Source organism: Neomonachus schauinslandi, chromosome 5, assembly GCF_002201575.2.
Source record: "Neomonachus schauinslandi chromosome 5, ASM220157v2, whole genome shotgun sequence".
Classification (NCBI taxonomy): Eukaryota; Metazoa; Chordata; class Mammalia; order Carnivora; family Phocidae; genus Neomonachus; species Neomonachus schauinslandi.
In genome coordinates, this window is record NC_058407.1 from 78,798,494 (window position 1) to 78,812,678 (window position 14,185).

Sequence of the window (14,185 nt, forward strand, 5' to 3'; positions counted from 1 at the left end):
AGACAAAATGTTATTCAAGTAGATAGAAAAGGTAACAGGTACCGAATGAGAAAAACCTAATATTCATGAATCAATTCTATCTTGACGTCACCTTTTACTTTGGCTAAAGGTTTGCAGGTGCAACCTTTTCCACCCACCATCTATCAATCTCAGTGGTTCAATGTACCTGAAGGACTTCACTTTTACTTGTTGTTCACCATCTTCCATTCTACAAAAAAGCAGGATAAAATGTCAAACTACAGGAAACAGCTTTTATGTAATTCTTGAAAGAAAATAAATGTGAGATTAAGTATCATCCTCTTAATTCCTATTAAGTCGTTCATCAGAAATACTACCCTGAGCTCCTAATGACCAGAAGTGATTATTATTGTCAACACAAGTGGTAGTTCTCCTCCTAAGGCTGACAGGCACATCATCCCCAACAGGTCAACAAAAACTGTTAACTGACAATGAACAAAAATTATCTCATGCGAATCCTGAGAAATATAATTTTCATATGAATTATATTAAATAGAATAATTTTTAGACATTTGATGGCTTAACCAAAAATTTTGTACTGGCTGTTTTAAAATAGCCTAAAAATGAATGAACAATCTCAGACCTTTAATCAAAAGGAACTTATTTTGTTAAAATTTTTTAATTAAAAAATACCATTGAAAACTGGAAACTCTGATCACTTGCCAATAATATTAATATTCACAGTAGTATATTCCTAGCAGAATATGCCAAATGTATATATATGTGTGTGTGTGACTATATGTATATATACACACGTGTGCGTGTATGTATATTTAAGAAACGTAGTTACCACCAGACCACTACTAAAATGAAATATACTGATGGTGACAGAATACATTCCACATTAAAAAATTATGCAGGCTGAGTAGTTTTTAAAAATATTTTTAAAAATATATTTCCAAATGTATCAAAACAAATAAAAATAGACTCTCAAACACAGAGACCAAACTGGTGGTTGCCAGAGTCCCCTCTGGTAGATGAGGGGATGGGCAAAATAGGTGAAGGGAATTAGGAGGTACAAAATTCCAGTTATAAATAAGTCACAGGGATGAAAAGTACAGCAAAGGGAATATAGTGAATCATATCCTAAAACATCATGTGGTGACAGATGGTAAGTACATTTATCATAGTGAGCATTGAGTCCTGTGTGGAATTGTGAAATCACTATATGTTGTACACACAAATCTAATATAACACTGTCAACTGAACCACAAGAAAAAAAAACTCAAAAGAAATGGCGAAATTCAAACCTACTGTACTTATGAAATCCAAATATACTATTATTTAATGGTCCCTGGTAGAACAGAAAAAAGGCACGATCATGTATTAGCCAAACAATTCATCTCTTGTTTGCAGCACAAACCTAGGTAATTGCAAATACTATCAAAACATTCTCCAGATTTGCTCCTTTTCATGCCTTCCTCTTTTTAAAATCTTCCTTTGGTTTCTGAGATATTACTCCTGCTTCAGAGCCATGTTTTCTCACATTTGGGGTAGGATTTCCCTCCTCCCTTTACAGTGTTTAGGCCTGAGTCCCCCCAGAGTATATTCTCAGCCCCCAAGTCTTCCCACTCCATACACTTCCCCCAGTGACTGAATTCATGCCAATCACTGCAATGGCTTTCTGAACATTAGTGATGTGTGAATCTCTATCTCCAGACCAGGCATCACCCCTAAGTTCCAGACCCTCATATCCAACTGCCCAGTTGAAGATCCCAGAATTACCATGTTCTTATTGCGTCAAAAACTGCATTCCCCATCTATCCCTTGATCTGAGCATATATCATCCTCCACATAGGTAACCAAGTCAGAAAATTTGAACACTTCTTGTGTGCCTGCTCTCCTTAACATGAATTCTCTTTTAAGCATGTCATCACATGTCCTTCCCTTCCCATGCACTGCTGTCCAGGACCACTCTCTTAGACCAATGGTCAGAAAACAATCCCTAGCAAGAACTTCTCAGCTCTTTTCTCTGCCTCTTGGGTTTTCCCCCTCCAGCCCATCCTCCATGCTGTTTCCCAAGTGATTCTTTGAAAACGTAAGTCTGTACCACTTCACACCTGGTAGGATAACTATATTCTTTTTAAAAATGGACAATAACAAATGTCAGCAAGGATATGGAGAAACTGGATCCCTCACACATTGCTGGTGGGAACGTAAAATGGTACAGCCACTGTCGAAGACAGTTTTTGTGGTTCCGTAAAAACTGAACATAGGATTACCATATGACCCAGCAATTCTCCCAGGTATATACCAAAAAGAATTAAAGCAAGGACTCAAACAGATACTTGTACATCAATGTTCATAATAGCATTATTCACAGTAGCCAAAAGATAGGAACAACCTAAATGCCCACCAACAGATGAATGGATAGACAAAATGTGATATAGGGCAACCCCTGTGCAGAGGACCCCAGGACCCCTCCTTGGCCAGGCATATACCCTGCCTCAGCTCCAGCCAACACCCCTCCAAGGCATTCTCTCTACGGAGTCCTAGAACATACCTGTTTGCACCCACTTCAGCTATCCTACCAGGGCACCCCCTGTACAAAGAACTCAAGGGTCTCCTGGTCCACACACTGCTTCAGCTCCAGCCACCCCACCAGATCACCCCCTGAAAATAGTGCTCAGAAATCCCAGCTTACCTTCACTTCAGCCATCCTGCCAGAGTGCCCTCAGCACATAGAACCTGAAACACTCTGACCTGCAACAGCTTTAGCTGTAGCTGTTGGGACACGGTGCCCACTGCATGGAGAGCCCTGGGATCTCCTGGGATACACCCACTTCAGCTTCACCTGTCCTGCTAGGGTGCCCTCTGTGTGGAGAGCTCCAGGATACTCCGAATAATACCCATGTCAGCTTCAGCCATACTGTCAAGCTTCCCTCTGGGTGTAGAGCCTTGGGACACCTGGCATGCACCCACTCTAACTTTAGCTATCCTGCCAGGGCATCTGCTGCAGGGAGAGCTCAGGGACCACAATGACCTGTACCCACTTCAGCTATCCTGCCAGGGTGCCCCACTGTGTGGAGTCCTGGGACACCCAGCCCATGCCAGCCACATCTCCAGCCAGTGAAAGTCACCAAACACACAAGGTCTACATAGGGGATGACCATACACAAGATCATTCCTTCAAATTTAGAAGTAGTTATTCTGCCTAATTCATAGAAACAGACACAGGAAGTCAGGCAAAATGGGGAGACAAAGAAATATGCTCCAAAAGAAAGAAAAAGATAAAACCTCAGAAAAAGGAGCTAAATGAAATGGAGATAAACAATATGCCTGATAAAGAATTTAAAGTAATGATCATAAAGATGCTCACTGGGCTGGAGAGAAGAGTGAATGAACTCAGTGAGACCTTCAATAAAGAGATTAAAAAAAATAGAAAAAAGAACCAATCAGAGTTGAAGAATACAGTGACTGAAATAAATACATTAGAGAGAATCAACAGTAGATTAGAGGATGCAGAATATATCAGCGATCTGGAAGACAGGCTAATGAAAAGCACACAAGCTGAATGACAAAAAGAAAAAATAATAATTAACAAATGAAGGTTGATTAAGGGGTCTCTTAGACAGCATCAAGTGAAAAAAAACATTCTCATTATAGGGGACCTAGAAGCAGCAGCAAGAGAGAAAGGGAAAAAACTTATTTGAAGAAGTAATAGCTGAAAACTTCCCTAACATAGGGAAGGAAATAGATATATAGGTTCAAGAAGCACAGAGTTCTAAGCAAGATGAACCCAAGGAGATCCAAACCAAGACACATAAAATGTCAAAGGTTAAAGATAAAGAGAGACTTTGGGGGCACCTGCCTGGCTCAGTCAGTACAGCATACTACTCTTGATCTCAGGGTCATGAGTTCAAGCCCCACACTGGGCATAGAGCCTACTTTAAAAATAAATATATAAAGAGAGACTTTTAAAGGCAGCAAGAGAGAAGGAAAAAGTTACCTACAAGAAAAACCCTACATATAATGTATTATTTGTTTCAGAGGTACAGGTCTGTGATTCAACAGTCTTACACAATTCACAGCACTCAAAATTATCCTTCTGAATAAATTTTTTTTTTAAAGATTTTATTGATTTATTTGACAGAGAGAGACACAGCGAGAGAGGGAACACAAGCAGGGGGAGTGGGAGAGGGAGAAGGAGAAGCAGGCTTCCCGCCAAACAGGGAGCCCAATGCGGGGCTCGATCCCAGGACTCTGGGATCATGACCTGAGCCGAAGGCAGACGCTTAACTGACTGAGCCACCCAGGCGCCCCCTTCTGAATAAAATTTTATCTGGGGAAAAAAAAAAAGAAAGAAAAGAAAAACCCTACAAGGCTATCAGCTGAATTTTCAGCAGAAACTTTGCAGGCCAAAAGAAAATGGCATGATATATTCAAAGTACTGATGGAAAAAAACCTACAACCAAGAATACTCTACCTGGCAAGGGTATCATTCAGAGCTGAAGTTCCCCCCCAAAATGATTTTATTACCACTAAACTAGCCTTACAAGAAATGTTAAAGGAACTTAAGTGGAAAAGAAATGGCCATAATTAGATGTTAGAAAATTGTGAATCAAGATATAAAATATGACAGCATATACATAAAACATGAAGGAAAGGGTGAAATAAGGTTTTTTTTAAAGAATGTGTTTGAACTTAAATGACCATCAACTAAAAAGAGTGCTATATACTTAGGATGTTATATATGAACCTCATAGTACCACAAACCTAAAACCTATAATAGACACAAAAAAGGGAAAAAGAAAGCCAAACATGATACTACAGAAATGCATCAATCACAAAGAAAGAGAGCAAGACAAGAACTACCAAAACAGCCAGAAAAAAAAAAAAAAAAGAAATGGCAATAAGTACATACCTACAAATAATTGCTTTAAATGCAAATGCCCTAAATGCTATAATCAAAAGACACAGGGTGGCTGAATGGATAAAAAACAAATGCTGTCTACAAAAGACCTAAAAACACATATAGACTGAAAGGAAAAGTATAGAAAAAATATTCATGCAAATGGAAGTGGGGTAAAAAAAAAATCTGGGGTAGCAATACTTATATCAGACAAAATGGACTTTAAAACGAAGACTGTAGCAAGAGTCAAAGAAGGCCATTACATAATGATAAAGGGATCAATCCAAGAAGAGGATAGAACAATTGTAAATATCCACGTATCTAACACAGGAGCACCTAAATACATAAAGCAAACATTAATGAACATAGAGAAACTGACTGTAATACAATAATGACAAAGGACTTTAACACCCCACTTACATCAATGGGTATTTCATCCAGGCAGAAAATCAATAAGAAAATAGTGGCTTTGAACAACACATTAGACCAGATGGACTTAACACACATATATAGAACATTCCATCTAAAAATAAGAGTACACATTCTTTTTAAGTGCACATGAAACATTATGCAGAATAGATCACATGTTAGGTCACAAAACAAGTCTCAATAAATTTAAGAAGACTGAAATCCATACCATGCATCTTTTCTAACCACAATTGTATGAAACTAGAAATCAATCACAAAAAAAACCTAAAAAACCCACAAACACATGGAGGCTAAACAACAACTGGGTCAACAAAGAAATCAAAGAGAAAATTAAAAAATTCATAGAGAAAAATGAAAATACAATAGTCCAAAATCTTTGGAACATCACAAAAGCAGTTCTAGGAGGGAAATATATAGCAATACAGGCCTACCTCAAAACAAACCAAGAAAAAAGCTCAATCTGACCATACACCTAAGAGAACTAGAACAAGAGAAACAAAGCCCAAGATGAGTAGAAGGAAGGAAATAACAAAGATCAGAGCAGAAATAAGTGATGTAGAGATAAGAAAAACATCAATAAAACCAAGAGCTGGTTCTTTGAAAAGATAAACAAAATTGATAAACCCTTAGCCAGACTCATCAAGAAAAAAAGAGAAAGGACCCAAATAAATAAAATTAGAAACAAAAGAGCAAAAGTAAGAACACCACAGAAATATGGAAGGATTATAAGAAAATACTACAAAAATTATATAGCAAAAATTGGACAAGCTAGAAGAAATGGATAAATTCCCAGAAACATACAATCTTCTAAAACTGAATCAGGAAGAAATAGAACATCTGAACAAATTACTAGTAATGAAATTGAATCTGTAATAAAAAAAAATAATAATAATAACCAGGGGCACCTGGATGGCTCAGTTGGTTGAGCATCTGACTCTTGATTTCAGCTCAGGTCATGATCTCAGGGTTGTGAGACTGAGTCCCATGTCGGGCTCCTCGTTGAGCATGGAGCCTTCTTAGGATTCTCTCTCTCCCTCTCCCTCTTTGCTCCCCCAACCCACTCACACTCTCTCTCTTTAAAAGAAAAAAATAAAAATAAAAGTGCAGGACCTGATGGATTCACAGGTGAATTCTAAACATTTAAAAAGAGTTAATACCTATTCTCCTCAATCTATTCCAAAAAATAGAAGGAAAGCTTCCAAATACATTCTACGAGGCCAGCATTACCCTGATACCAAAACCAGACAAAGACACTACAAAAAAACCAAACAAAAAAACTAAACAACTATAAGCCAATATCTCTGATGAGCATAGATGCAAAAATCCTCAACAAAATATTAGCAAACCACGTTCAACAATAAAAAGATTATTCACCATAATCAAACAGGATTTATTCTGGGGATGCAAGGATGGGTCAATATTTGCAAATCAATCAACATGATACACCATATCAACAAAATGAAGAATAAAAATCATATGATCTTCTCAGGGTGCTTGGGTGGCTCAGTCAGTGTTTCAGCTCAGGTCATGATCTCAGGGTCCCGGGATAAAGCCCCATGTAGGGCTCCCTGCTCAATAGAGACTCTAGTCATTGAACACTACATCAGAAACTAATGATGCACTATATGTTGGCTAATTGAATTTAAATTTTAAAAATGTCCATTCTACCGAAGGCAATGTAAAGATTCAGTGTAATCCCTATCAAAATACCAAGAGCATTTTTCAGAACTAAAACAAAAAATCCTACAATTGGTATGGAACTACAAAAGACTCCAAATAACCAAAGCAATCTTGAAAAAGAACAAAACTGAAGGTATCACAGGTCCAGATTTCAAGATACACTACAAAGCTCAAGTATTTAAAACAGTACGGTACTGGCACAAAAACAGACACATAGATCAATGGGACAGAATAAAGAGCCCAGAAATAAACCCACCAATATATGGGTCAATTAATCTATGACAAAGGAGGCAAGAATATGCAATGGGCAAAAGAAAGTCTCTTCAACAAATGTGTTGGGAAAACTGGAACACTTCCTAACACCATTCACAAAAAAAACTCAAAGTTGATGAAAGACCTATATGTGAGACCTGAAACCATAAAAATTCTAGAAGAGAATACAGGCAGTAATTTCTCTGACATTGGCTGTAACAGTATTTTTCTAGATATATCTCCTAAGACAAGGGAAACAAAAGCAAAGATAAACTATTGGACCTACACCAAAATAAAAAGCTTTTGTGCAGCTTTTATATAACAAGGCAACCTACTAAATGGGAGAAGATATTTGCAAATTCCATATCTAATAAGGGGTTAATATCCAAAATAAAAAAGAACTTATACAACTCTATACCCAAAAAGCAAACAATCTGATTTAAAAATGGGCGGAGGTCCTGAATAGACATTTTTCCAAAGACATACAGATGGTCAACAGACACAAGATGCTGATCACTAATCATCAGGGAAATGCAAATCAAAACCATGAGATAATACTTTTCACCTGTCAGAATAACTAAAAACAAAAAGATGAGAAATAACAAGTGTTGGAGAGGATATACAGAAAATGGAACCCTCGTGTACTTTGGTGAGAACGTAAATTAGTACAGCCACTGTGGAAAGCCGTATGGAGGGGTTCTAAAAAAAATTAAAAACAAATACCACATGATCCAAGAACTCCACTACTGGGTATTTACCCAATAAAACCAAAACACTAATTCGAAAAGATATATGCAACCCTATGTTTATTGCAACATTATTTATAATAGCCAAGATATGGAAGCAACCTAAATGTCCATCAATAGACAAATGGATAAAGTAGTAGTATACACACACACACACACAAAATATTACATAGCCATATAAAAGATGAGATCTTGCCATCTGCATCAACATAGATGGACCTAGAGGGTATTAAGCTAAGTGAAATAGACTGAGAAAGACAAATACCATATGATTTCCCTCATGTGGCATCTAAAAAAACAAACGAATAAACTGGAAGCAGAATCAGACCTATAAATACAGAGAATTAATCGTTGCCAGAGGGAAAGAGGGTGGGAGATGAGCAAAATGGGTGAAAGGGTGTGGGAAATATGGGCTTCCACTTATAGAATGAATAAGTCATGGGAATAAAAGGCACAGCATAGGAAATATTGTCAATGATACTGTAATAGCGGTGTACGGTGACAGATTATAGCTTATGTGGTAAGCACAGCATAATGCATAAAAAAGTTGACTAGGTTGTACACCTGATATTAATGTAACATTGTTACAAAAATGTTGTGTGTATATATATATATACACACAATGGAATATTAGCCATAAAAGGAATGAATTTCTGAAATATGCTATTACAGGAAATTTGAAAATATAATGCAAAGTGAAATAAGACAGACACAAAAGGACAAACATTGCATGACTCTGCTAATATAAAATATCTAGAACAGGCAAAATCATAGAGCTAGAAAGTAGGTTAGAGGTTACCAGGGACTGAAGGAAACAAGGTGTAGAGTATTATTATTTAATGCATACAGAGTTTCTAGTTGGGGTAATAAAGTTTTGGAAATAGCCAGCAGTAATTGTTGTACAACAGTGTGACTAATGCCACTGAATTGTACATTAAAAATGGTTGAAATGGCAATTTTTATGTTATATATATTTTACCAAATAAAAAAAGTCCGAAGGCCCACAATTTTTGTTTAAATGTAATTTGACAAGTCCTCTCATGCTTAAAATCCTTCTATTTTCCTGACTGCATGCAAGATAATTTCTATATTCTTTAGTTCAACAGATCTCGTTGACCTAGTCCACGTTCATTTCACCCACCTCTGCTCTATTGTGCCAGCCACTTGTTTCCTGAGTAGCAGAGTGCTCTTTCATATTTCATGCCCTATGCCTCTGAACAGTTCTTCCTTCTACCTAAAATACCTCTTCTACTCCTGCTCTGAATGACTCACTTCCATTCTTCATTTAAAACATAGCTTAAGTCAACCTCTGCAGGAAGCTGTCCTACCCTCCCAATCCCAATCTTAATTATATGCCCAGCTGTCTTTGTTGCCACAGTATCCAGGGTGTGTATTATGGCAGTTATCATAATGTGTAATAATTATCTGTATCTTTCTAATTTGTACACATTTCTTTTGTCTTATCTGTATTTCTCCCTCCTAGTCTACTGGGTGTCACATAGTAAGTACTCAAGAAATATTTAATGGCTCCATTCCAGGGAATCTTCATCAATGACCCTTTTAAAAGAATCAGCTCTCCATTCAAAACCAAGAGCGCTGAAGAAATGGTAAACATTCTCATGCATTCTTCTTTGTTTAAAAATAGCCAATAGGGGCACCTGGGTGGCTCAGTCATTAAGTGTCTGCCTTTGTCTCAGGTCATGATCCCAGGGTCCCTGCTCAGCAGGAAGCCTGCTTCTCCCTCTCCCACTCCCCCTGCTTGTGTCCCTTCTCTCGCTTTGTCTCTTGCCATCAAATAAATAAATAAAATCTTTAAAAAAAAATACCCAATATTCTGGGGCTCCACCAAGGAAATCAACTTCATGTCTAATGACTGGCTTTCATGCTCTGAGTCTCTGGGAAGGATGCTATACAATCATACTTTGTAAAACCCATAAAGTACTTTGACATCAATCATTTCATTGGAGGAATGGAAAATGGTGGAATGAAAGAAGGATTGGGGCAGAATGGAGAAGCTCTATGGTAGGTAATGAGCAAATCAGTGGGGTATATACTCTCTGTCTACTGCCATTATACATCTTCTTCAAGTAGGAATCATGTTAAATGGAAGTCCAGGACTTACCTGCTGCCACTGGGTGCTGATATTTCTATCCTTGTTGAAAGAAGATAGGTAAAGGGATTCTGAGAGAGTTTTTCCACCACTTTTTCTGTCATGATTCCTGATCTGGAAGGAAGGAGGTCTTGGTCACCTCTCCCCATACATGTTGGGAAATGGACAGCATGATTATCCTCATGTGCCAAAAGTCCCCTACCCTGTCCAGTTGCAGAGAGACAGGAAGCAGGGTGTAATGAAGAAAGTACCACACTAACAATCAGGCATTCTAACTAGTTGTGTAATGTTCGGCAAGCCACTTGATATTTCTGCATCCTGGCTTTTTCATTTTCTAAAGTGTGGGCAACAGCCCACAATCTTATTTGGATACTAAGAAAGAACAATGGTGCTTATGATTCTGAAGAAAAAGAAAGAAAATAAAAAGGACTTATAATCACTTTGAGCTTGAGCTGAGTGGGGACTACAAACTGATAATTTAGGATGTAACACAGTAAACAGTTCTAGACAGTCACTTGGTCAATTGTAGTTATTTATGATCATTCACATTAATAGAAGAGTCTAAGAGAATATGGACAACCCAAAATAGTAGATAACATTCAAGTCATTTATATGTGGCTTGGGAAGTGCATCGGTACTTACATTTGAATAACACTGATTCTGCTGTCTTAGGAGTTTTAGTGAAATCATAAAGTATATTGGGAAAAACAGACTTAAAAAGAGCTAGTTTGTACTAGTATGTACTCTTCTTGTCCCCCTACTCAAAATTTTTCCCTTCGTTCATGAAGACTATCATCAACTTTCTCATTTATGTAAAGTACCAGCCTAAAATGGAGTACTCTAGATCATAATATTTACTTTGCCTTATCATTTTCACCACACAAACCCTAGCTTTGGGGTGTTTATTAAAGAATATTTGGGGCTGCAAGCTGTGTTAAGCAACAAAAATAAACAAGGAGATAGCAAGTATCCTCAACATTGACTTTATTATCTACTTGGCTTAATAAACATGGAAAACAAGAGTTTTGTATGATTTAACTGGCCACAGATGACCAAGGGTTGGTTACTATATAAATGATGGATAAGGTAAGAAGCAACATGGTGTTTATTATTTTAAGTGAAACATGCAGGAAGATGTTCTCCTCATGGTTAAGCAATTCAATTAGGAAGGTTAAGTATCTTGCTGTAACCATAAATGTTAAGCAAATTAACCTTAAGTTCCTATGTCTTTCAGACTCTAGCTGAAAGCTTCAAAGTTGGATGGAAAAGTTACAGATCAGTCAGTGACAGGTGGCAGTTGGGTGGATAAATAATTGTCCCTATCCAAATGTTACCATGTAACTGAAAATCACCAATGATTTAAAAAGTAATCTTTTCTTTTTTTCCTTAGAATGAAAGATTTCATGGGGTTAGAGGGATAAATTCACTTACTGGGATGGGTCTGAATCACTTCCTTTTCGTTTTCTTGGGAACTCCACCACATGTGGGCAGAGGGATCCAATAGCTGTTGGTTTTGTCCATGGGCTCATATGACTGGAAACCACAGGAGAAATGCACTGGTTCTCTTCAGTCAGTATTCTATCTGTGAGAGAAAAAGCACAATAGCACATCTATTTTTAACATTAACTTTTACTTTATACATACCCCATCACATGTTTTAAGTGGTTTTTCTATCTTGATATTTTAAAAATATCAATAACAACATAACATAGTATGAAAGACAAACTATGGACACTTAAATACTAGTTAGAAATGTACGTTAATCCATATTTTTAAGCTTATTTCCGCCATTTAATTGTAAAAGAATTGTAGAAAATAGGGAAAACACAAAAAATAGAAAGGGGGAAATCAAATGTCACCAATTGATGTTACTATTTAGAGGTATTTCCCTTAAGAATTTTTTCCATAGTTGTCATTAAGTAATTGAAATCATAGTGTACAGTACATTCTATTTTATTTACAAATCACTGTGATAACTTTATCGTGGTATTACAAGCATTATATATAAAATTCTTTTTAAATGATTCTAATGACTATATAATATACAGTCATGTAGATGTTCATAGCTTCTATAAAAAAAACACATTCTTTTTTTTTAAGATTTTATTTATTTATTTATTGAAAGTGAGAGATTGCACGTGCAAGTTCCGGGAGGGGCAGAGGGAGAGGGAGAGAGAATCCCAAGCAGACTCTGCACTTGATGTGGAGTGTGATGAGGGGCTCAGTCTCATGACCCTGAGATCATGACCTGAGCCGAAATCAAAAGTCGGTTGCCTAACCAACTGAGCCACCCAGGTGCCCTGATACTTAAACATTCTTCTATTGTTACAATCTATGTTTGTTTTAACCATCACAAATATGTATTGTGGTACATAAAGCTTTTCATCTACTGGTTATTTCATTTAGATAACATCTCAGAAGAACATCAAGGGATGTGAATATTTTTAACCCTAAATTGCTAAATATGATGATAAAATCCTTTTTGTATAAAGTGTGGTTTATTAAATGTTTTATAAAATATAAAAATCAGAATCACTGAACTAAAAATAACCTATAGTCCAAAAGTGGGCCTCCCTGAATAACTATATTTCTCATATTAAAATGGATATAACAAGTTTAAAATAATCTGTAACTTACAAAATAGATTGAAAATATATAAGGAGTATTAACAAAGAAAATGCAATAAATCTACAAGAGTGGGAGATTTTTAACACATCTCTAGCAGTAACTGACAGCTCAAGCATTCAGAAACAATGATGTAGAAAATCTGATCCACACAATGGACAAGCTTGGTGTAATAGACATCTATAGACCACTATTCCTAGCAGCTTCAAAATCCACTGTTTGTTTTGGGGCACCCATGGAGCATTATAAAAACTGACAATATACTGGACAAAAAGCAAGTAAGTCTTAATAGTTTCAAAAGAATGATATCCTACATCATTTACTGATTCAATGTAATTATGCTAGACACCAGTAAGAAAAAGATAACTAGAAAATCCCTATATCTTTAAAAATTAAGAAATACACAAATAACACATTCAAAGCAGAATTCTTAGCAACTAGGAAGATCCAAAGTAAACTATAGTGGTATACCCATCCCACAGCTACAATGGAAAAGTTTGAGGACACCAAGTGTAAGTGAAGATGTGAAGGAATGGGAAGTTTTCTGCTTTGCTGGTGGGAACATAAATTGCTACAACCACTTTGGAAGCCATTTACGTATTACCTAAAAAAGTTGAATATTCCATATAACAAGTGATTCAGCATTCCAGTCCTAGGTACATAGGAAAAACTCCATGCATATTAGGAGTCATATACAAGAAATGCATTAGCAGCACTGCTTGTAACTGAAGAACAAAAATAAAAACCTGAGAAAACTGGAAACTAAATCTCCTTCAACAGATGGATTGTTTATTTACTAAATGAAATACTAATGGCAGTAACAATGAATGAAGTACTGATATCAACATGGATGAATCTCAAACTAGTGATTCTGGGGGAAAAAAAGTCATAGCTAAAAACACACAGCACTTTATTTTTAATTTTTAAAAAAGATGAGGGGGGCAGAGGGAGAGAGAGAATCCCAGGCAGGCTCCACGCCCAGTGCAGCCCGACATAGGGCTCCATCTCACAACCCCAAGATCATGACCTGAGCAGAAATCAACAGTCCAAGGCTTAATCAACTGAGCCACCCAGGCATCCCACAGCACAATTTAAAAAAAAATTTTATATAAAGTTCAAAAATCAGTAAAACTAATCAATATTTTTTAGCAATATCTATAGAGGTTGCCATACTATATAGAAAAGTAAAGGAATAGTTAACACAAAAGTCAGAATTCTCCCTGGAGAAGAAAAGGTGCATCTGGATGCAATCAGTGAAGGACACACCCAGGCTTCTAAGAATTCATGTTCTATTTCTTCATCCCAATGTGAGTTCACAGATTTTTTTTAATTCTTTAAACTACACATATAACTTTTACAATCTTTTGTAAGTTACAGTACATTTCACAATAAAGAAGTGGGAAAATAATTTTATCAATGATTTTTGGCCACCTGGGAATTAAGTTTCTGATTTATGATATTCAAAGACTTCTA

The 14,185-nt window shown here is 36.6% G+C and overlaps 1 protein-coding gene across 1 annotated transcript in view; it reads right to left on the reverse strand.

The window, feature by feature from the left end:
- ARNTL2 (aryl hydrocarbon receptor nuclear translocator like 2) overlaps positions 1–14,185 on the reverse strand; it is a 103,103-nt gene that overhangs the window by 53,184 nt on the left and 35,734 nt on the right. The window contains 3 exon segments of the mRNA XM_021690404.1: positions 167–208; positions 10,100–10,201; positions 11,519–11,669. Coding sequence (XP_021546079.1) covers positions 167–208; positions 10,100–10,201; positions 11,519–11,669 — 295 coding nt within the window.